This window comes from Pleurodeles waltl, chromosome 10 (assembly GCF_031143425.1).
Source record: "Pleurodeles waltl isolate 20211129_DDA chromosome 10, aPleWal1.hap1.20221129, whole genome shotgun sequence".
NCBI lineage: Eukaryota > Metazoa > Chordata > Amphibia > Caudata > Salamandridae > Pleurodeles > Pleurodeles waltl.
In genome coordinates, this window is record NC_090449.1 from 915113424 (window position 1) to 915138687 (window position 25264).

General features: G+C 43.4%; 1 protein-coding gene across 3 annotated transcripts in view; it reads right to left on the reverse strand.

Moving 5' to 3' along the window:
* Positions 1–25264, reverse strand: part of LOC138262023 (ATP-dependent translocase ABCB1-like) — a 935493-nt gene that overhangs the window by 334375 nt on the left and 575854 nt on the right. For all 3 annotated transcript variants that reach the window (XM_069211682.1, XM_069211683.1, XM_069211684.1), the window contains 2 exons: positions 7066–7149; positions 6772–6975 (listed from right to left, as the gene is read on the reverse strand). In XM_069211682.1, the coding sequence (XP_069067783.1) occupies positions 6772–6975; positions 7066–7149 (288 nt within the window). The remainder of the gene's footprint in view (positions 1–6771; positions 6976–7065; positions 7150–25264) is intronic.

The following is a 25264-nucleotide window of genomic DNA, read 5'->3' on the forward strand; positions in this document are numbered from 1 at the left end:
CGCAGACTGAGACAATTGATAGAACCACTAAAAGCACGTTGTGCTCAGGTTTATCTGCAGGAAACTGTGCTCATTAAAATATTGTGTGGGGATCAGACTATGTTTTGTTTCCCTGATGCATATGTTCTCCAGCAGCTGCACAAATGGCAAGAAGAGGTCTAATTGGTGTTCTATCAGGATTCTTGTTGATTTTCTGAGTGTCAACATTTCATTGTGGATTTTTACTCAATGGGTGTGCATTTTCACATTTTATGTGTAGACAGGCTGCAGGGAGTTTTGCTGGCAGGGGTGCAGGTGGTGCAGGGGATGCATGGGGACTTTATTTTCTAGTAACAGCCAAGGTATGGTGTTCATTTTGTCCCTGGAAGTATAAAGGTGGGGATGAGGTTGGTGGTGGGATAGTAGGTAGGTTTTTTGTTGGTTGCTGCAGATAAACTGCAATATGCACATGGGGGGTTATAACTGCAAGATACAAAAGGAGTTGATTTGGTCACTGGTCTGTGCTATATGTATGGTACATGCTTTCAAATCACACTGGCTGTTATTTGGGTGAAGGGTGAATTGAATAGTTGTAAGTGAGACAGAAGAGAAAGTTGGGAATTTTTCTATTACTCATTCCTCATTCTAAAAAAATGACCTGGAATTTTGCTGGTCTCAATCACTCCCTGAAACAGCAGTTAGTTAGAGAGGAGGTACTTGCTTACAGGCCACATCTCTTATGTCTCACTGAGACGATTAGCATTTAAAGACAGGATGCTTCTTCGAGCAATTAGGGTATAATATTATTTCTTGCAAAACTCAGCAAGTCTCAATCAACAGGGTAGCCTTTTATAAACCTTTGTTCTTTTGGGTGTAAGGTACTACAGAATAAATCTGATAGGTATGGTAGGTGGGCAATTTCCAAGGGGGTCACTAGTCCCGTCTATGTTATCTGTGCTGTCTACAGCCCAAATAAAGGTTACCCAGCATTACTAGATACGCTAAATCTTGAGCTAGCATAATAGTCTGATGATATATTAATCCTTGGTGATTTAAATTGTATTGGGAGTTAAAGGTTGGATACAACTAATAGATCTGCTCCTCCATCTATGTATAAAACTCATCAGTATATTAAGGATTTAGCAAGGGTACGTGGCATAGTTGATCTCTGCAGAACATTGCATATGTGTCTTCCCGGGTATATATATTATTCTGTGCCACACAGGCATTACTCTAGAATTGATATGATATTAATCTATCAGGATTTAATCAGTGATTCCAATATGGAGCTGGGTCCTGGTATCACTTCATATAACCCCTTGATACTAGTGCTTCAGTTCTCTGATTCTTCAAAAGGACCTCAAAGATGGTCTTTTCCTAGACTGCTATTATCAAATATCATATGCATAGAAAGGATGTGTACACGGTTAGCTGAATTTATATCAGCTAACATGGGCTCCTCTTCTCCTAGTATTGTCTGGGACACTTTCAAAGCTTTTGTATGGGGGAGGTCACTGTGCAGTTTGTTTATGAGCATAATATGCACCATGAGGGTCAAGCACAGCTGCTGCATTATTATCCACTTAAGTGGTAGTAGAAACATGCTTGAGCCATTTTAGAGAAAGACCCTGGTGAGCCAAAAATACAATTTGAATATGATCAAGTGTTGGTGTAATGCTGATCGTATAGCGAACAAAAAGGCTGCTGTGGCTTGTATGTCAGGTAGGGTGTCCCTATTTCAATATGGAGAGAAGCATGGCAAGGTATTAGCATTTAAAATAGTTGAAAAAAGAATCAGAAAATGGTTAAATGTTTTAAGGATAAGGACAGGAAAAACCATTCAAAACCACCGGTCAACCTTTAAAACGTTAGGAGTTTTTATATGGATCTATATAATGAGACACTGGCTCCCAATCATGATGAACTTGAAAATTATATAATAACAGCAAACATTCCTATGTTAAGCCCTTTGTAGGTAGAGGCACTTGATGAAGTGTTCACTTTTGAAGAGCTAAATTATGCTATTGGATCACTCCCATCGGGTAAGGCAGCAGGAGAGGACTCTCTGCCATTAGAATTCTATACAGTCTTCATAGATCTACTAGCAATGTGTCACTTATGGTCATTCTTCATGTTGATGAAGATAGAAAAATTCCAGACTCTTGGAATTAGACTAATGTTGTTACCTTTCTTGAAAAGGATAGGCCAGCAGAAGAGAAGGGCGTAATATCAGCCAATATCATTAACTAATGCAGATGCTAAGACATATGCACAATTACTGGCCACAAGGCTGGCTTCCTTTATCCAAGATTTAGTATGTTTGCAGCGTCATGGCTTCATACCGAGAAGAGACACCATCAATCATATTAAAGCTGCTATAGCATTATTCTATGCTGCTAATACTTTTGGCAGGCATGCTAGAGCAATATTATTAGATGCTGAGAAGGCATTTGACAGGGCCTTGTGGCCTTTCCTGTGGGCAATCTGAAATCTATGAGATTTAGGGATAGGTATGTTGATCGTGTATAGTGTTTATATCGGCACCCAATTGCCTGTGTGGTTCTAGTTGGGCCCTGCTCCTCTGTCTTTAAAATCTGTACATGGTACATGGCAGGGATGTCCATAATATCCTCTCCTATTTGCATGTTATCCAAATCCTTCATCTGGAACCTTATTTACAGTATGGTAGTAGTCCACAGATGACTCCAGTAGCCTTGAATGGAATTGAGATTATCAGAATTCAGGTCATACAATTTATTGCTGAGGAGGCTGAGCGATTTGGAGCAGTTTCTGGGTATTGTATTAATCTTAAAAAATTCAAACTATTCTTAATTTTGCTTCTATCCTTAAGTAACCAACTGTGGTGCCTATAGCAACTTATCCAGGAGTTAAGGGGCCAGATTCCCAAAGGACCTCTGCACTTCTTGCTGAGACCTCGCCATCGCGGGGAAGTCTCCACAATCTGGGTAAAATCTGTACAATGGGAATTCTCATTGCGGAGAATTCACACCGAGAGTAGACCCTCCCTCAGGACTATGAGGCCTCCGCTACGAGTGATGAGAACCTTTGTGAATCGGGGCCAAGATCACTGCTTCTGTTAATAGGATAATTAAATTAAATCATGAGCTGCTGCTTCATCAGTCCATAATTAAAATGTTTCTATGGAATTGTGTGCCAAATTCATTTTCTAGGAGGCTTGAAGTAGCAATTAGTAGCTTTCTCTCAGTGTATAAAAGAGCTAGGCAGTCTATCCGGCACTTGAAATTGCCCCTTAGTCGAAAAGGGTGGTCTCTACTGGATTTTAAAATGTACTTTTGGGAAGCCTTTGACTCTGGTATTAGGTGCCCTCTTACTGATTGTGAACTGGATTGTAATGTGTTTGCGTATCAAATAGGGGCTGGGTCTGACTGGAAGTTCTTGCTGTGCAGGCCTTCAAACCCTAACTACTTTAAGCAGGTTCAATTTGGGGTAATTACTGATGTCTGCAAGAAATGGGGTGGTATCTGCTCTGCTTTTCAGATTTAATTTCTACACTCTTTTGCACCTCTTTGGGGGAACCCATCCTTACCATTTATTTTTGCCTTGGCTAGGTAGTGCCTGTGATTTCTCCTCAAGACACACAGAGGGCTCAGAGCCTACCCACAGCTTTATCATTTCTTTGCTGTAGAGTCTTTCTCATTTCCTTCATTTTGGTTTGCCAAGGCATGCCTGCTTCATGTACTCTGTTTGGCCATTCCTCAGAGCATGGACCAAGTACTTGTGTCCATCCGCTGCTCTGGATTTTTGAGGTACTTTTTGTGTTCTAGCACTCCACATAAGTGCTTGTGTTTTCAGTCCGTCTCCCACATCCATGTTGCTTCTTTTAACTCTCAACTGCCCCCTGTCCATGTTGCTTTTTTTTCTCCTACCTCTCTGCCCTAGTCTGTTTCTTCTTCACCCTCACCTGCCCTCTACCTGGTTCATAAACTCCTTTTCCCACCCTCCCTCATTTCTGTTGTGTGGGTGAATCTGTAAGTAGTTTTAGTGGAAGATCAGTGTGCTCCTACAACCCTCCTGCCAGGAGCTGTTTGGTGCTGTTGTGGTTTCTGGTTTTCATTTTATTTCTTTTTGTTAGGATATCTTTTGTGTTTCGCGAGTAGCCTTGCAGGCAGCAAGCAGAGTGGAAGGAATGCTGGTTGTGTGGTGGTTCCCTTTTTGTGTACAGCAGTCAGTTGCTGCTCCTGAAACATTTTCATTTTTAGGTCTCGGCTACACAGTATGTGTGCTATCACTTTCTGTGCTGGCCTCTACCACTTCAATTGTGAACGAAGATCATTTTAAACAAAACAGACAAAACGTGGAGGTCTCTCGAGGGGACTTTTAACAAATACTTAGAAAAATAACAATACTTTGGATGTATTTTATCTGATAGCAAATGGCAGTTCTCTTCAGGGCGACACCTCTGATCTGGACTTTTCCCAGTTACTTCAGCTACCACTAGTAGATTATTTGCTTTTATCTTTGTGTGCTTTAGTGTGAAACTGGGGAACTAGGTTTTAGTCTCAGTGTCAGCTTTATATCCTGTGGCTCTGGGCACATCACTAAATCTCCCCATGCCTATAAACAAATTGTGAGCTTTTGGAATGTAATTAGTGGTCATGAAAAGCTCTTCGCTTTCAGCCGGGTTTGCTCTGCCTCCAAATACTGCAGAAAAATCAGCTAACAGGTAAAAACAAAGCCTCAATGTAAGGAAGGGCAAATAGATACTTGTTTCCTGGCTGAGCTGTACAAACTGAAACCAGAAAACCTGGATGAATTTCAGCTTTCAGCTTAAAATGTGTGCTCTTGGGTAAATATTGTATTTCACCAAATCTTTATTTCTTCATTATTGCATGTGACAGTGCTTTCAAATATGTGAGTTCAGAATACCAGTTGGACAAAACTATCACTTCCAAGAAGTACTTCTCAGTGCAGTGCTATAATGTGTCTTATTAATGTGTAAGGTTCCAAAGGGTAAGCAAAGACACTTTTTTGAATTTTGAAGAAACACACTGTGTTGTGTTGCTTGACTTCCCAGCGTTGTGTTGCTTGATGTGCCCTCCTCTGTTGTGTTGCGTGGTCCTCCTCTCCGGTCAGTCAAAAAGACGCTATGCGGCAGACAGCACTGAATGCATTCTAGCACTCTTTTTCACGACTTTCGGTCATGCTGAACAGCAGTTGTGCTGCTATACAAGATGGATAAAATACATTGACACTGACAAAGCAAATAGCCCTTGCATTGCTGAGACCTATTGGCTTTGACAATGCTTGTTCAGGATGCTGTTGCTAGATCTTGGTACACCAGTAGGATTAACGCTGCAGGGCAGCTATGCGATCATCAGGATTTAAGCACCTTTGCTGTCCTACAGAAAGTATATACATTTGGGTGATAGTTATTTTATTATTTGGATCTTCCGTCATTTACTGACCACATATGAGGAGGACGATCTAGGTAGACTTGCACGAAAGTGAACGGTTAAGGTCGGTTTGCCTGACCAGGCATCGGATATTGAGGGTTTCTTTGAAATATTCTACTCCTCTGTTGTCGCCATTAACCTGAAGTTATAAAAATTTAGAACCATTTGTATGTTGTATTATTCTTCAGAAAAGGTAGATAAATGGGGTCTGAATACGTGTGACAACAGGAATGGTTGCCCAAGGTATGGATTATGTGCTGCAGACATAATTCATATGTTTGCTGGATGCCCACTCTTGACACAATACTGGGACGATATTGCTCAGCATCTTTCTCAGCTTTTGCAGGCCGATGGACAGCTAACTGTTTGAGATATTATGCTAGACTGGAAAGAAGATACAGCCCAGTGTATATCTATAACTATATCTGTTGCAATGATCATGGCTTTCCTATGTATTGCCAGGGAATGGAAGGGAGCTCCCACAGTCTATCCGTGGTTTGCGTTCTTTGGTCACATTTGTGAGAAGGAGGTTGCAATTCTCCACCTTAGTGGTAAAAAGGTTGATAAATGTATAAGTCAAATATAAGCCAAATCTGGGCACCCTTCTGTCGACGTTAAAGATTTTGTATGTGTTTCAGTTCATTGAGTTTCCATTCTTTTTTTGGTTTATTAATGTGACATGAATCATGATACATGGAAGATAGGTATGTAAATAGCTATGGGGAATTCTGATACATTTGGGCTCTTATGTTGTGTTATATTTTCCTTTTTTTGTTGTTGTGCTGTCATCTGTTTCTTTTACCCCCTTCTTCTTCCTTCCTTTTTTTTCTTTCTCTAAGGGTGTTTTCTCTTCTAGTTTTCGAAAGTATTTTAATGTGTTCTTGTGCCACATCCTAATAAAGTGAACTATCCAAAACGCTTGAAATCAAAAAGTAAACTTTATATATTTAACACAATCATGATGAACTGCTTAAAGATGATGTACTTATGACATTTAGTAAACAATGTAGCTTAAAAACATTTTTTTTATGAGATTTGAATAAATGTCAACTGTTAATTGAAATGCGTTCAAACGAATGTATTACAGAATGTTGTTTTTTGTTTTACAACCTCACCTTTTACCATTACAGCTTTGTGCAGAGAAAGCATATTTCCATGAAAATTTATGTTTTTTTCATACCATGCAATAATAGGCACATGTCATTGTTTTTTTAGTGACTGTGTAGAAAGATTTGCTTATGTGTGAATTTTCACTTTCCTGTTCCTTTATGTTATATTTTACTAATCGGAGCAAAATTCAGATGTGCATTAGTGTAAATACCACAAAACATAACTTAACAAAAAGAAAGAAACCTACCATTCCAGCTTCTTCTAGGGCAGCTTGGTTCTCTGAGGCATGGCCGGAAAGGGATTTTGATTGAATCACAAATGAACCAACCATGAATGGTGTACAGGCAAGAATAAGTAGAGTTAGTTGCCATCCGTAAACAAACGAAATTATGAACGCTGTAAGCAAGGTGGAAGTCGTCAGGCTGAATATAAATAGACGGTCTCCAATTGCCTGGAAAGATAGAATGCTTTGGTGAATTTGGTATATGTACCATATTTGATATGATTTTGGAAACAGTCCTTATTTATTGTTTAGGCATACCCCTTTGGCTTGAGATGCATCTGTGGCAAGACGTGTGATCCAAATTCCTACATCATTCCTTCGATCATCAAACCATCCAATTTCCTAGAACAGCAAAGTATAGAGCATATCATAACATATGATTCATAGACACAGTGATTATCTGTAGCCTTACAAAATCCATCACACCGTCTAGGTTTATACAAATGTGCACAACTGTATGTTCTGCGTAGTACTGAGTAGTACATGGCTAGGATATTTCTGTTATGGAGAAGAGAATATCATATTAAACAGTAAACGTGTTATGGTAAGTTGCTCATGTAATGCAGCCAACCCTCAAACACATTTCTTTTTATAAAAAGTAAACTTTTGTTCTAGATCCAGCACAATTGCCTTTAAGGAAAATGGGTTGAAGATTTATTTTTTAAAGAAATTTTACTTTTACCCCAGCAGGCTACCATCCCTGTGATGGCCACCAATTAGACAGAGTTACAGTGTATGACCTGCATCACTGAGATTCATGCTTTACTTATTGCACAAATACTGATTGCAATTGGTGACCAGAGTTTTGTGACCAGTTTGTGGTGCATCTGGAAGCTCATTCCAGACTTGTGTTTTGTGTGGTTCTGTGTAGGAAAGTACCCTCTTTTTAGCATGTTACGCCCAATTTCTACCTGATATCAGTGTGTTTCACTGTGTCACTGGGATCCTGCTAACCAGGACCCCAGTGCTTCTGCTCTCTCTCCTCTAAATGTTGTCACTGCATACTGGTAATCCAGAATTTCACCCAATATTGGCATACAAGTCACCCCCTACAAGTCCCTGGTATATGGTACTTCACCCCTTATAAGTCCCTAGTATATGGTACTTAGGTACCCAGGGCATTGGGGTTCCAGGGGATCCCTATGGGCTGCAGCATTTCTTTTGCCACCCATAGGGAGCCCATGCAAAGGCTTCTATAGGACTGCCCTTGCAGCATGTGTGAAATGGTACACTGCACCAAGTCACTTATAAGTCACCTATATGTCAGGTCTTCCAACCCTGAAGGCTAGGTGCAGAGTACCTGTGTGTGAGGGCACCTCTGCACTGGCAGAGGTGCGCCCGCGTTGTCCAGGACCATTTTCCCAAGACTTTGGGAGTGCGAGGACGCCATTTTATGCATGCACTGTACTTAGGTCACTACCTATGTACAGCTTCACAATGCTAACTCCGAATATGGCCATGTTTGGTATTAAACATGTTGGAATCATACCTCAAGGCCTTTGCAAGCATTGGTTGTATGATGCCATGCACTCTGGGGGCTCCTCCTTAGAGGACCTCCAGTACTGCCATTAAAGTTTTCTCAGGTTTTCCAGACAGTCCCAGCTGCTGTCACCTAACAGACAGGTTTCTGCCCTCCTGTTGCTCAAGCAGCTCGAGCCCAAGAAGGCTGAACATAGCATTTCCTTTGGGAGAGGGGTGTAACACCCTCTCCCTTTGGAAATAGGTGTTACACGCATGGCAGGGGTAGCCTCCCAGAGCCTCTGGAAATGCTTTGAAGGGCACAGATGGTGCCCTGCTTGTTTAATGCAGTCCACACCAGTTCAGGGACCCCCAGTCCCTGCTCTGGCGCGAAACTGGATAAAGGAAAGGGGAGTGACCACTCCCCTGTCCATCAACACCCCAGGGGTGGTGCTCCGAGCTCCCTTGGTTTTGCCATCTTAGATTCCAAGTTGGCAGGGCACTCTAGGAGCATCAGAGTGGCCAGTGCCAGCAGGTGACGTCACAGCCCTCCCCTCCTAGGTGCTTACCTGTGTAGCTGACCAATCCCCCTTTCAGGGTTATTTAGGGTCTCTCCTGGGTGGTTCTTCGGATTTGGATTTGAAGACTCCAACAGGAATCCTCTGCATCCTTTACTTCACCTTCTTACCAACGGAACTGCATCTGCACCTTCCAGGAACTCTACAATCTGCAACAAAGAAGCAAAGGCGACCTCTGCAACAATATATCTTCAGCTCCTGCCAGCAACTGCAACTGTTTCCAGGTCATGAATCCTCTGATGACTGCCTTTCTTCATCCTGCACCAGAAGAACGAAGGGATCTCCCTTGAAGTGAAGGGGTCACCTTCCTGCTTCAGCAGGAACCTCTCTGCAGTGACAACTGGTGACTTGTGTCCCCTCTCCTGAAGAAGTGCGAGGATCAAACAACACGGGTGGTGGACTGAAGTGGTCCTGATGGTCCAGACGTCCAGCTGTCCAACTTTGGTAGAGGCAAGAGCTTGCCTCCCCACGCAAGACAGTACCCCCTTGCGCTGCATGTTTTGCAGCTGCCAAGGCTTGTTGGCATCCTTCCACGAAGTTCTTCATGCACCGTGCAGCTCTGGCCCTCAGCACTCTTTCCTGTGACGCACAGATTCCTGAGTGGTTCTCTGGCAGCATGGGACCCCTTTGTGTAGTGCTGCATGGGCCTCCTTTTGCGCCTCTTTGTCCCCATGCTGTGGGACTCCTGTGCATGCTGCCTGGTCTTATGAGGGCTCTCTGAGTTGCTGAGAGCCACCTCTGATTTCCCCTCCTTGGTAGAGTCCGCCAGGTCCCTCCTGGTCCCGGGCAGCACTGTTTTCCGCTAACCGCAAGTTATGTGCATGCCAAGGCTCGTTGGTGGAATCAAGCAACGAAAACCAGACTACAATCATCCATCCGGTGTGCGACATCGCCTGCACCAACCAGGAACCCACATCCGTCTTCGTGGGTGCAGCACTGACTATTGTTCTTCACCGGTGGTTCTTCTTTTGCAACTTAATCCGGGTTTGCAGGGGCTCCTGCTCTCCCTGGACTCTTCAGTGCTTCTTGGACTTGCTCCCCTTCCTCGACAGGTCTTCAGGTCCAGGAATCCATCAGTGGTGTCTTGCAGTCTCTTCTGGTTCTTGCAATATCTTCCTTCTCGTGTTCTTGTGTGTTCTAGGAAAGTTACTGTGATTTACTCCTGCTTTCTTGGGATCTGTGATCGGTTCTTTTACTTACCTTTGGATGTTTTCTAATACTCCCAGCGCCCCTCTACACCTTACATTTTCCTAGGTGGGAAACCGACTTTAGCATTTCACTATCTTAGTATATGGGTGTGTTCCCCATAGGCCCATTTCTAACTAAGGTATGTTTGGCATTTGTGTCACCAAAATAAAGTACCTGTATTTTTGTAACACTGAGGCCCGTATTTATACTTTTTTAGCGCCGCATTTGCGTCGTTTTTTGACGCAAAAACGGTGCAAACTTGCAAAATACCATTGTATTTTGTAGGTTTGCGCCGTTTTGCATCAAAAAGCGGCGCAAATGCGGCGCTAAAAAAAGTATAAATACGGGCCTGAGTATTTTCTTTCATGTGTGTGAGTACTGTGTGACTACAGTGGTATTGCATGGGCTTTGCGTGTCTCTTAGTTAGGGCTTGGCTGCTCATCCACACTACCCCTAGAGAGCTTGTCTTCTAGACACTGACTACATTTTACTAATAAGGGATAACTGGACCTGGTAAAAATGTAAGTACCTTTGGTACCCACTACAAACCAGGCCAGCCTCCGACACTCTGTACCTCAAAATGAAGAGATGTTCCCCAACAAGAAGCCAAACAATGGATATTTTCTTAGCACATGATAAAGGAGCTGTTGGCTCCTTTCTTTGTGTTTCTGTGCTTCAGAAAGAAGGCAGATATTGTTTTGTGCTTACGCTAAAACACACACACTAACTCTTTGAGGGGATAATGATACAAAATGTTCACTTTGAAATCCTTCTTTTAGAGAACCATTGTGAAACTATGAAACCGTGTGAGAGTCAGAAATTCAACAGTTTTTGGCTATCCCCTTGTAATCCTAACCTCCTGAGTCATTTTTCCTGTTCGTGGAGTGGGAGGGCCGGTGGAGCCGAAATGTGGCTCCAGTCATCTCTCCTATGTCCCTCCCTTCCTCTCATCAACAGGAATGAGTGCTTGACTTGGATGTTGCTGTGGCAGTAACAGCTACACTTAACCCTACCAAAGCCTTGCCCGACAGCTCAACATTAAATAAATCTCGGGGAGCTAAATAATTCCTCTTAGTTTGATATCATATGTGTGTGATATTGTTAGTGATGTAACACACACAATAATAATGAGGTGGCCCGCTAACTTGTGGTGATGTTTTCCATGGCAGCATAGTCTTTAAACACAGGGACATGCCATTGAGGACAATTAAGTTGGACTCTTGAAAGAGAAAAATGTACATAAAATAACCTGCTTACATTCAAGGTTGAACAATTCTCTCTAGTAGGTGGTGACACTATGAATAAGGGGGAAAAGCTGGATGTTTCTTGGCTGCACCTCCACAACAAAAAAAACAATGGCTGCAAAAAAAGCTTTCTATAATGAGCTTGGCAAAATCTGCACTGATATGCTAAATATTGTTCAGGCATTTGATCTTTTCTTTAAGAATCCATTTATATCTGAGTGGTCAAACACGAAGGCAGTGGAAAAGCTTTTCTTGTCCTCCCTTAATCTACCTTGAATTTCTGATGAAGGCAGGCAGCTGCTGCACAGTAAAACCACTCTCAACGAGATTTCAAAAGTAATGTCCAGCTTTTCTTACAAGAAATCTCCAGGGCAAGGAGGACATATATACACAATTTCAGAAATCAAGTGAGAGGTGCTTTATCCATAATGTTGTATATACTACAAATATAGATAGTGAAACCTCTGGATCCTTGACATCCATCTTCAATATTACATTGATCACACTAGTTTCCAAACCCAAAAAAGCTCATTTCATTGTGCCATCTATCAACTGATCCCACTGATTAAAGGGGACATCAAAATCCTAGATAACTTCAAGTTGAACATATTATGGTGAATGATCACCTGCCAGGTGATGAGACACAGTGGGATCTTAACTGGCCTGCAGGTCTTCAATAATACATCTACATAATTTATCACATCTCTTGTGGAGTGCAAAAGCCTCTTTCGAGAAAATCCCTCTCTCTCCTTAGATGCAGATGTATGTTGAGTAGGGGACATGTTCAGAGCCCTAGAAAAGGCTGGACTGGGACAGAAGCAACACTGGCTTTACACAAACCCAATAGAATACATTGTGGTGCTTTCTGTCTGACTTGTTCTCTGTGGAGAGGGGTGCTAGTCAGGGTGGCCCTTTATCCTCTCTTCTTTTTTATTAAAGCTAGAACCACTCTCTGCAGTCATTTACCAAGCTACAGAAATTAAATGGATGCTGACCTCAGCAGAGAATACAAAGCCTGTCTCTTGGATGATTATATTTTACTCACACTCACTAATGCCAAGATTGTAGATGGGTGGGCCACAGACATAAATAACCAAAATCTACTACTCAGTATGACAAACAACAGTTCATTTGCTGGTTTCATCTTCAATTCTCCCTATGAGAAAGGGTACAGATAATAAAGATGACAGTAGCACCCCATTCAAATATTCACTCAGGCATATCCCTAGAAAGAGTTGACAAAGGCATTTTCTCATTTGTATTGTGATTGATAAAACCCTACTGAAGGTTTACAACTAAAATGCAGAGTCTAGAGCAACTTGCCTTCAATTGCTATATACTGAATCCTACTATGTTTTCCGCCGGCTAGCTCAACTGTATATTACAATACTCATTTAAAATCCTCACCATTATTGTTACACAACATTCACGTTCTACAAGCCCCATAGGGGTAAGATATAATATATATAGTACACAACCTACAGACCCCATCCACCCAACAGGAATACTCAATCCTCTTGTGTGATCTGGAAGGCTGTTTACAATAAACTGCTAATTAACCACCTGTTTCATGCATTTGACCCATTTATAGGGTAATGTTGGTCTCCTAATAGGTGAAATTAAGCTAGAGTGGGATACTTTGCCATCCACCAGTAAATCTACACTGGATCACATGATTACTGTTGGTTATTTTGAGAAATTCAAGTTGGAGGGTTCCAGGGCAATCACAAAGTACTGAGCCCCAAATGTAACTACAGAGGTCTTTTACCTCTGGTGCATAGTCCAGGATTTCATTTCATCCACTGGCTGCCAGTCATGGAATAGAATGAATATCAGTACCAGGGCAAAGAAATTTCATGTAATATTGTTTGCATGCAATACCTGTGACAAAAAACAAATATCAGAATAGAAGGGTCTGATAGGGGTTTAAACGTTTGGTAGCGACAACCTGAGATGGAGTATAGCTAGCTCCCTGACATGTATGCCCTTGGAGGGGGACATATGGGCCTGGTGTACAAAGCCTTGATTGGCAGAAAGTGTTTGTAAATTGGGCACCAAGTTTTTTGCAAATGATTTCTGATTTTTCAAAACTGACATATAATATTAGATTGGTTTGTTAAATCACAATTCAGAGGGGGTTGAAACAAAACGTGCCTCATTACTATTTATGAAGAAGGCTGAAAATAGTGACTCACTCTGATTGGATGCCATCAAAGGAATGGAGGTCTACGTCTGTCAGTAGACCACAATGCCTACAATTGTATTTAAATAAAGTTATTTCTTTCAAATGGAGCCCGTTTTCTTTCAAAGAAATGGATCTGCATTTAAGAATAAAAAATAAACAAGTTTTGTTAAGTGTTGACAGTGGTCCCCTGGACCACAGACCATCCCCAAACAAAGCTTTTTTTATTTTCACAAGGAAATGGGCTAACACCTTTTTATGGTAATGTTTCAATTGTTTGCAAACAAATTGTGTTTTCAAATCATTAGTAAATAGCATTGTGAATCACAACTTGGAAGAAATACCCTACACATTCCCCTTACAAATTGTGATTTAGAATGCATCTATTAACACATTTTGCAATTTGGTAACAACGCCTGTGATTTAGCAAACCACGGGCTTTGCAACACTATCCGGCTTCTTGTATCACGCCCATAGTCCCATGGTTTGAAATACATAATGTTCTAGTGCTTATTTTTAGAATCTTCCCCATAATATCCTATGGCAATTGTAATGCGGATGGGATATCCATCACGTTTGTGATGGAGTAACCCGTCTGCCAAACTCTAAATTAGATCCTAAATCCTTGATAAGAAATGTGATGCCTGCACGGCTGTTGTGCAGAGAGGGCCCGCATGGTATCAGGTCAAAGGTTGCTAATCAGTGGCATGATTTTTTGGCAATGATAAGTCTATTCATAGTCAGTTTCTAAAGATGTTTAGAGTCCTGGATGCACCCAGCATAAAACAAGTATGGTACTTAATGCGATCAAGTTTCCAGTAGAGAAAAGTGTCCTTAAGGGTAGGTTTAATGGAGGTCATTGGCATAAGAAGGTGAGATTAGAATACCTGTGGCTTCAGACCACTAGCGAGTGTTATGTAGCATGAGAGCCCTCTCTCATATATGATTGATTGATAAAGAAAAAAACCCAACTCAATGGTTTGATTCCCCTAGTTTAACCTGGGAGAGATTTGTATTTAGAAGTGGGTTCAGACCTGTTTAATCCGCCTTACACTTTTTTGATTTTAGAACTCTAGTAATTGGTCCTCTAATGTGAGAGGGTCCGAGTAACTGAGCCTCATTCATTGTAAGGTTCTGATAAAAAGGTTTGTTTTGAGTGGTAACCAAAAGTGTCTGCCTTTTAAGATATAGCATGCAGCTGCACAGCTGGAGTAGGATGTTCTATGCTAATTATACATGCACACATCTACACATTCATTACATATGTGTATGGGTTTGAGAGATCAGGACTGCTTATTCAGTCATATATCTGTACACATGTTGCCTGTCGAAGAATGAAAACACTGTTTTGGCATGTGTAGGCCTTACAATCTAACTGTACATCCAAAAGAAAGGTCCCCTTTCTTTTTGACTAGAGTGAGTCTGCAGTGTTTTACTATAAGCCTTTGTTGCTTTACTTTATTCACACTGTTGGGGAAACTGCACTGTAGGAGAAAATATTAATGTTTGATTGCCTGATCATTAATAATTAATGCTATTTTATAAGTTTAGTAAGGTTCATAGTGCAGCTAAATATTTAGTTAGCATGTTTGCATTCTTTCATGTAATTTGTTTTTTGCAATATTTTGTTGAGGTAGCCACTAATGAGAATCAATTTTAAACATCCCTGCTGGGGAAAGCCAATTACTCTGCTTGCCCGTAGGTATATCAAACCCTCCCCAGGAAAATAGAGTACACCTAGTGGAGGAGAGGGTGAGGAGACATCTACATTGCCTTAATAACTGATATGCCCTTCCCACAGAGAAAAAAGGGAAACAAGCAGACCTCTGATACAACTCACACTAGGAGTCTGGATCTCTTGGAGAGAAGGAACAAGTTTTGCAGTATCAAAGCTAAAAACCAGGGAGATCTCTTGCAAACTATAACTTGATTTTGCTATCTTGGGAAACCATAGAAAGTTGGGGTGAATCAGCCTATGGACTGCTCTCAGAACAGTCAACAGGGTTGGGGGATTGATGTGGCATCTCTGGACTGGACAAAGATATCCTGATTGGAGAATATCCCGACTCCACCTTTAAGCTCCTGCACAGGAGAGGAATTCTGAGAGAAGAGGAATCTAAGGAAGGAAAAGAAGGCACCAACAGTATAGATGAACTCCTGTCTGGAGTTAAGGGACACTATGAACTCATGCTTTCTAGAATTCTTTCTCCACGGCTAGCGGCTAGGGGCACTGACCTCTCCACTCCCTCTGGGAAATATTGGAGGGTGGACTAGCTGGGGACTTTGAAGGAGAGGATTGTTCTGAACTTCTGTGGATCAGTTCTGGTTTGAGGAGCCTAGGAAGGCATAGTACTGACTACTGAAAGACACATACTTGCAATGCAAGTCACCTGGGGTTCATTTCATTACTGGAGTGCAGGCAGGCAGTGTAGGCTGTCTTGAAAAGGTGTTGCTGCTGTCACACCTCAGGAAGGAAGTCAGGTCACTGTGGCTCCCTTGCAACAGAGCAAAAGCAGTCTGAGACAATGCTCCTGAATAGTCTAGGATCTCTGAAAACCCACTTTTGACTCTATCAGAAAGCACTGCTGAAATAATAAAGGCAAGGGGGCCCCACATTTACAGTCTTGTTAGCTAGATCATAACACAAGGAGTAAAACAGCCAAGAAAACCATCCAAAAAGGCACCACACAGCAGAGACATATGCTCCTTTGTTTTCCAGTCATGTACAGACTCTTGCATCATTCAATGGGTCCTCTGAGGTCGTGACGGGCCACAGAACTCTACTGTTTCTTGGCAGTTTTGGCATCATCCAGAGAGCTCATATACCTATGGGTATTCCCATGGGGGGGGGGCAGAGACACACCATGGTCATGCTCTTATACATTTCATTGTCTCCAAGAGGAGCCCTTGCTCTGGAGGAGAAGAAGAGGGCCAATAATTGCTAAGTGTTGCTGTGATCCCACTCTTGGTTTGCCTGGTGTGCACCAGTGCTCCAGAAGCACCACTATGTACCTCCTAACATAGCTGGGGGAGCAGGAGGTATACAAAAGAGTGATGAAAGGAATGCTGAATTAATCTCAGCAACTGTTGATTATTCGGGCCGCATCTGAGTCTATTTTTTTATTGCACACTATGCCACCTGAACGTGGACCCAATCATATGCAAATTCATTTTCACCCTGAATCTTGACCCTGCTCCAATGGGAACAGTTCAGCCTCAACTGCCAGGCTAGGTCCCCCTTGAACTAGAATACAAGAAACCCACTACTGGTTTCACTCGAACTAGGGTTCATCAGCCAGGTATAGCTTGGTTCTAGCTGACATATCTGTCCCACTAAGGTTGACAGTGGCGTAACAAAGGCCCTGCAGCTCTTGCACAGCACCTGGCCTGAGTGAGTCCGGAGGGGAGCTTCCTCTATGTTCTTTGCAGGGGGCCCCCTCCAGTTTTGGTATGCCACTGAAGGGTGACACACTAAAGTGTACAAAAAAAGAGATGGATAGAATGCTTGAAGGAATGCTTGCACAAAGAACACCCGGCTTGTGCTGATATTTTCTGGAGACAGGAAGACAAGTTACCTATTATCTCTCCGGCAAAACAAGTCTGCCACACAGGAGAGTAGATAGTTCAAGAGACAGCTCCCTCTCAGGCTCTGGAAGTGCTGGACTTATGGTGAGGTGGCCAGTCCATGTAGTCTTGGGACTACCACGAGCCCCATCCTGCTAAATACACAGGTGCCCCACAAATGGGAGGCAGGGGAACAAGCTCCCAGTTGAAGAATAAAACATAAACAGGATCAGCAGTTACATATAGAAAAGATAAAGAGCCAGGGAAACGTTCTCTATAGCATTGCCACAGCAAATGATAACTCCACAGTAAAAAAGTGCCCCAGAGTGAACTGGGAGGCTCATTCTCTATTTGGGAGCATCCTAAATATGTAATTAAGCCTGAAAGAAGTATCTATCTTTATCAACTGTACTTTACCCCAGAATGAGAGTTGTAGGTCAGACCACCGCAAAAAGTTTGAATCATTTTTATCTATCAATGTCTATATTTTGTCTACAACCATGTCTTCTAGCCCTTATTGACCAAAATACCAAGATATTGCAAGCAAATGTTTTCCACGTGAAGCCATACTCATCTAGCCATAGACAGTGCTTCACTTTTGCCCCTGTTAATCCTTTAGTCCAAGAGACTGAGATGTCATCCATCAATGACATAAGACACAGGATTGAGACATTCGGGTAACTAAATGCTAAGAGAATGTCATTGGCATACAACATCAATTTACTTTCTCCTGCCTCAGTTTCTATACACTGTATGTGCTCCCTCTGTCACATGGCATCTGCCAGGAGCTCTAAAACCAGTACAAAGAGGGGCACAAAGAGATGGCAACCTCGCTCATCCCGTTGGGTATCATACATGTATGTGACATGTATCCCCTACAGTCCATATGTGAGGGGGGATTGGTATGGAGTCATCGTATTTTTGCTATGAAGTCTAGACACGGGTCTGATCTTCCCAGAGTGTCGCATACGTATCCCTATTGGACTCTATCAAAAACATTTTCAGCGTTTAATGATAGTAGTATTTTATAACCTGCATCTTTTTTTCATTTGCCATAATATATTTGCTAGAGTCCAGATGTAATTTCTGGAGGAGTGACCTGGCGCAAATCCTACTTGGGATTCATGGATTAAGCTCAGCAATATCTTTTTCAGTCTATTTGCCAATACTTTGGCCAGAATTTTTAGATTGGTGTTCACGCCTGAAATGGGACTTCAATTGGCACAGCTACTGTGTCACCTCATTAATAGCATGAGGGCCTAGGGCCCCCAACACTACACACCTGTGCAGTTGTTACAGCAACGGTGATCATTCCTCCATTGGTCTGATGCAGTCCATATTCCAGGTACAATTCCTATTCTTCAGGTTCGATGAAAAGTTTGTGCTTATAAGTTCCCGTAACCAGCACTGTGGCACCCTAGGGAATATTCAATTTTTGGAGAAAGGGTCTGTAGGAGGCTGGCCTGGCTTGTAGTGGGTACCAGAGGTACTGACACCTTGTGTCAGGTCCAGTTATCCCTTATTAGTGTAGAAGAGGTGTTTCTAGCAGCTTAGAATGATAGAAGGTAGCTATGGCAAAACAGCTTAGGCTGAACTAGGAGACATATAAAGCTCCTACTATACCACTGGTGTCATATGCACAATATCATAAGAAAACACAATACACAGAGTTACTAAAAATAAAGGTACTTTATTTTTATGACAATATGCCAAAAGTATCTCAGTGAGTACCCTCAGTATGAGGATAAGATATATACACAAGATTTATGTACACAAACCAAAAGTAGGTAAGTAATAGCAAGAAAAGTAATGCAAACAGTGTAGGATTACAATAGATTGCAATAGAAGCACATAGGTATAGGGGCAACACAAACCATATAATCCAAAAATGGAATGCGAACCACGAATGGACCCCAGACCTATGTGAGCTTGTAGAGGGTCGCTGGGACTGTAAGAAAACAATGAGGGTTAGAAAAATAGCCCACCCCAAGACCCTGAAAGGTAGGTGTAAAGTGCACCTGCTACCCCCAGAGAGCACAGAAGTCATGATAGGGGGGTTCTACAGGAAGAACAAACACCAGCAATGCAACAACAGTGGATTTCCAGACCTGAGTACCTGTAAGACAAGGGGACCAAGTCCATTAGTCGCGACAGTGTCGAGAGTGGACAGGAGCACAGGAAATGCCAGCTGAGGGTGCAAGGAAGCTGCCACCTGTTGGAAGAAGCTTGGAGTTCTGCAAGAAAGAAGAGGACTAGGGACTTCTTCTTTGGAAGACTGATGTCCCATGTTGCGATGAAGCTTGCAGAGGTGTTCCCAGGCAGATAGACTGCCAACAAGCCTTGCTAGCTTCAAGGGTCATAGTAGAGGTTTTTGGGTGCTGCTGTGGCCCAGGAGGGACCAGGATGTCGCAACTTGGAGGAGGAGACAGAGGGGGCGCCCAGCAACTCAGGAAGCCCTCACAGAAGCAGGCAGCACCCACAAAAGTACCTGAACAGGCACTTGGAAGGAAAGTGAACCGGAGTCCATGTGAAGTCACAAAAGGGAGTCCCATGATGCTGGAGGACACCTCAGAAGGTTGTGCACTGCAGGAAGGAGTGGTAGGGACACAGACTTGGCTGTGCACTAAGGAAATCCTGGAAGAGTGCACAGGAGCCGGAGCAGCTGCAAATCACGCGGTTCCCAGCAATGCAGTCTAGCATGGGGAGGCAAGGACTTACCTCCACCAACCTTGGACTGAAGAGTCACTGGACTGTGGGAGTCACTTGGACAGAGTTGCTGAGTTCCAGGGACCATGCTCGTCAGGATGAGAGGGGACCCAGAGGACCAGTGTTGCAGTCTTTTGGTGCCTGCGTTAGCAGGGGGAAGATTCCGTCGACCCACAGGAGATTTCTTTGGAGCTTCTGGTGCGGGGTGAAGGCAGGCTACCCCCAGAGCATGCACCACCTGGAAACAGTTGAGAAAGCCGGTAGGATGAGGCGCTACAATGTTGCTAGTAGTCATCTTGCTACTTTGTTGCGGTTTTGCAGGCGTCCTGAGCAGTCCGGAGGTCGATCCTTTGGTAGAAGGTGAAGAGGGAGATGCAGAGGAACTTTGGTGATCTCTTGCATTCATTGTCTGAAGAATTCCCCAAAGCAGAGATCCTAAATAGCCAAAAAAGGAGGTTTGGCTACCAAGGAAGGAGGATTGGCTACCAAGAGAGGTAAGAGCCTATCAGAAGGAGCCTCTGATGTCACCTGCTGGCACTGGCCACTCAGAGCAGTCCAGTGTGCCCCCAACACCTCTGTTTCCAAGATGGGAGAGGTCTGGAGCACACTGGAGGAGCTCTGGGCACCTCCCCTGGGAGGTGCAGGTCAGGGGAGTGGTCACTCCCCTTTTCTTTGTCGAGTTTTGCGCCAGAGCAGGGCTGGGGGATCCCTGAACCGGTGTAGACTGGCTTATGCAGAGATGGGCACCATCTGTGCCCATCAAAGCATTTCCAGAGGCTGGGGGAGGCTACTCCTCCCCAGCCTTCACACCCATTTCCAAAGGGAGAGGGTGTAACACCCTCTCTCAGAGGAAATCCTTTGTTCTGCCTTCCTGGGCCAGGGCTGCCTGGACCCCAGAAGGGCAGAAACCTGTCTGAGGGGTTGGCAGCAGCAGCAGCTGCAGTGGAAACCCCGGAAAGGCAATTTGGCAGTACCCGGGTACTGTGCTAGAGACCCGGGGGATCATTGAATTGTCACCCCAATACCAGAATGGTATTGGGGTGACAATTCCATGATCTTAGACATGTTACATGGCCATGTTCGGAGTTACCATTGTGACGCCATACATAGGTAGTGACCTATGTACAGTGCACATGTGTAATGGCGTCCCTGCACTCACAACGTCCGGGGAATTTGCCCTGAACGATGTGGGGGTACCTTGGCTAGTGCCAGGGTGCCCACACACTAAGTAACTTTGCACCCAACCTTCACCAGGTGAAGGTTAGACATATAGGTGACTTATAAGTTACTTAAGTGCAGTGGTAAATGGCTGTGAAATAACGTGGACGTTATTTCACTCAGGCTGCACTGGCAGGCCTGCGTAGGAATTGTCAGGGCTCCCTATGGGTGGCAAAAGAAATGCTGCAGCCCATAGGGATCTCCTGGAACCCCAATACCCTGGGTACCTCAGTACCATATACTAGGGAATTATATGGGTGTACCAGAATGCCAATGTTAATTGGTAAATTTAGTCACTAGCCTGTTAGTGACAAATTTGGAAAGCAGAGAGAGCATAACCACTGAGGTTCTGGTTAGCAGAGCCTCAGTCAGACAGTTAGGCATCACACAGGGAACACATACAGGGCACATACTTATGAGCACTGGGGCCTTGCCTGGCAGGGTCCCAGTGACACATAGACTAAAACAACATATATACAGTGAAATATGGGGGTAACATGCCAGGCAAGATGGTACTTTCCTACACAACCCCCCCAAACGAAGAACAATAAGACTAGCCATGACCTGATGAGTCTTCATTGTCTAAGTGGAAATATCTGGAGAGTCCATCTGCATTGGAGTGGGTACTCCCAGGTCTATGTTCCACTGTATAGTCCATTCCCTGTAGAGATATGGACCACCTCAACAATTTAGGATTTTCACCTTTCATTTGTTTTAGCCAAAGTAGAGGTTTGTGGTCTGTCCGAACAATAAAGTGAGTGCCAAACAGGTATGGCCTCAACTTTTTCAGTGCCCAGACCACAGCAAAGGCCTCCATCTCTATGGCAGACCAACGCTTTTCTCTAGGGGTCAACCTTCTGCTGATAAAAGCAACTGGTTGATCCTGGCCCTCAGAATTCAGTTGTGATAAGACTGCCTCTACCCCCAATTCAGATGCATCAGTTTGAACAATGAATTTCTTGGAGGTACATGGGCTTTTTAGGACAGGTGCAGAGCACATGGCCTGTTTGAGCTCCTCAAAAGCTTTCTGACAGCTGGCTGTCCATAATACCTTTTTAGGTATCTTCTTACTAGTGAGATCATTAGGAGGGGCTGCTATGCAGCCATAGTTTTTATTGAATCTCCTTTAATACCCTGTGAGGCCTAAGAAGGCTCTCACCTGGGTCTGTGTTGTAGGGGGAACCCAATCTATGATTGTCTGGATTTTCCCCTGAAGTGGTGCAATCGGTTCTCCACCTTCCAGGTGTGCCAGATAAACCACCTTACCCTGCCCTATCTGGCACTTTGAGGCCTTAATAGTGAGGTCTGCCTTTTGCAGGGCCTCCAAAACTTTCCAAAGGTTGAACAGGTGCTCATCGCAGGTGGAGCTAAAGACAGCTATATCATCTAAATATGCTGCACTAAAAGCCTCCAACCCTTGCAGGACTGTGTTCACCAACCTCTGATAAGTGGCAGGTGCATTTTTCGAACCAAAGGGCATCACTGTAAATTGGTAGTGCCCTCCTATAGTTGAAAATGCAGTCTTTGGTTTAGCATCCTCAGCCAATTTGATCTGCCAATACCCTGTAGTGAATCCTAGTTTGTTTTAACGGGATAACAGGAGTTAGCTTAGCCGTAGGCTTGTAAACTCATGCCCCCGTCACCTAGTGACTTTTAACCTACTTAGCTTGCTCTGTCTTAGTCCATTTAATTATTTATTTGATTTAAGATGGCGGCCTTGTTTATAGTTAGGCCACTTGTTATGAGTTTTATTATCAGTGTCACTGCGCCAAGGCGTCAAGATCAAGTACGAAAGACAAACAAACAGTAGGTGTTCACTGAGGGATTTTCCCTCTTTATACTTTCGAGGGATTGTTGATATTAATTGCCGTCCCAAGCATGCCTGTTATCTATTGTTTTGAGTTGCACATACGTCAGGGGACCTTGTATATCTGTATAAATACATCACACTTTAGACAGATAATCAGAGGGATTCCGACCAGAGGGCATCGCCACCATCGCTGATACCGATGCTGCAGTCATCTTGACGCTGACCCAATCTTCGTGTACCTGTGGAGTCTGAGATAGAGACCTCATTCCAAGGTAACAAGGGTTGGGGGCTCCTCTCATGGACACGGCTTTGGCAGATTAGGTTTAACGAACCCGGCTCTCCTTTAGGTAGGAGGTTAGACCTATTCTCATTAGGGTATTAGGGCATATTCCATCTTATACATACATATATATTTCTTTCATATATTGCAAAATGGTGGGGGTCTTCATAACAATGACTCTCTTCTTCACAATACTGTTTCTTGGTATATTCATTATCCTAATCATTGCAGTTCATGCAACTTATCGCAAATTGCAGTTATGTTGAATAAAAACTATTATAACTTCATTGCATCTGTGTTATTGCCTTTGTTTGTATGAGACATAATATATCTGTGAGAAAAGGGTAATTTCCATTTAACCACGACAACCCTGAGAAATCTTACTTTGAGTCCATGCGTAAGCGACTGCTACAAATCACCTTTTACTATTGTGATTCTGGTGAGGTACTGCTAGTGAGCCGGTAAGGTTTGGACAACAGTTACAACTAGTTGTAGGAAAAGATTTAGTCACCTACAAACGAAAGTACTGTCATCCTGAGACCAGCAGTCTTGCTCAGAGCAAGAGTCCAAACTACGACATGGCGCCACCAACGATGGTGTTTAGGCACTAATTTACGGTTACCCTGACTATCACTGTCTCACAGACAACAGGTACCCTCAGTACCATTATACGGAGACGTCCATGGTCTTTGGGAGAATCCTCCTCAGCTGAACAGGTAACAGCTAATTAAGCTGTAGGTTGTTCGAGCTCGAACTCATAAAAAGGAAAAAACTTCCCCTATTTGGTGTTCCGTTTCTCTAACCAACTATGGCTGATACCATAGACATTCCTGCGAATGCTAGACATGCACTTACACAACATTTATTAGCGCATGGCCTTACAGAAGAGGGCGGGGATGTTACTTTGATTATAGAAGCGACTGAAGCATACCAAACAGAGACTTTTTACAGTTGGGTCACCTTTCCTGAGGCTGACCAAAGAACACATACATTTCACACATATGAAATTGCGAACGTACCTGTAAGATACTAAGCATACCAGTATCATGAAATATCGCTCACATATCAAGAGCATCAGAACTGGTTTGAAGGCGCCCTACCACATGTACTAAGACGGGTGAGGCTAGGTCCTTTGAGTAATGAGGGACCTACATTGCCTATGTTTGCCACATATACACCTCACCCAGGCATACAGACCATGCCGATCGCAGATTTACGGGTATTATATAATGAATTAGTGGCATTATAGAGACGATTGGTTCAGTTCGTAATGCAAACATTGAACACTACACCAGCGCGTCCAGCACAGCCAGTAACTGGTGGATATCAATTGGCTACTGGGATCAATCCACAGACAGTGCATACTATTATGGGGAAAGTGCCCACGGAACGGGAAAAAATACCGTTCTGGATTGCCCAGAAAACAAATCAGCTGGAAGCTGTGTTCCCCCATACGGGGCCACAGGAAAAACATAGACTGCTCACTATGTGCTTGCCGTTTGGGATGGTTCCCTCGGTGGATGACTGTGCCACATGGGGTAAGGTCTTCGCTGCCGTTTATACTACCACACATGGTATCCCTACACTTGCCAATTTACCGGAAGAGCCAAAACAAATACAAAATGAACATGGGGCTGCACCGGCCCTGGATCCGGGGAGGAAATTGATGCAAAACTTTGACGCCGTCTCCTCAATAATACTGAGTAATATTAAAGGGGAAGCGGTGGCACTGGCAATACGCCAGCATCTCCGGGAAACTCCAAATGTGGAACAAGAGAGACAGCTACCGAAAATAATTTCAGATACCTATACTAGTATAGGACGGGATAGTTAGGGAGCCAAACCTAAAAAATTTGAATTACCAAGTACCACCCATAAGGAAGGTACAAAGCAGGCACAAGAGGGCTCTAAAAAGCGCTGAGATAAACAAAAAGATTTCAAAGAGAGGAGAAATAGAAGAGCTGATTCTCCACATCCGGAGTACTCCGAAAGGAGGTATAATCTCAGAAATAGGGAAAACATTAGAACTCCAGACAGATATACTGATTCACGTCCTTCTCGTTCCTTTCAGGACGCACCGGATAAACGTAGCGAGAGAGGGGGCCGTCAAGATCGACGTCCGGAATACACGAAAGAAAAGAAAGACTCGCCACAGTCTACCATTAATAAAGAAGAAAAGACTCCTCAGCAAAAGCCACAGTTTAAAAAGAAGAAAGTGGCAGCACTGAC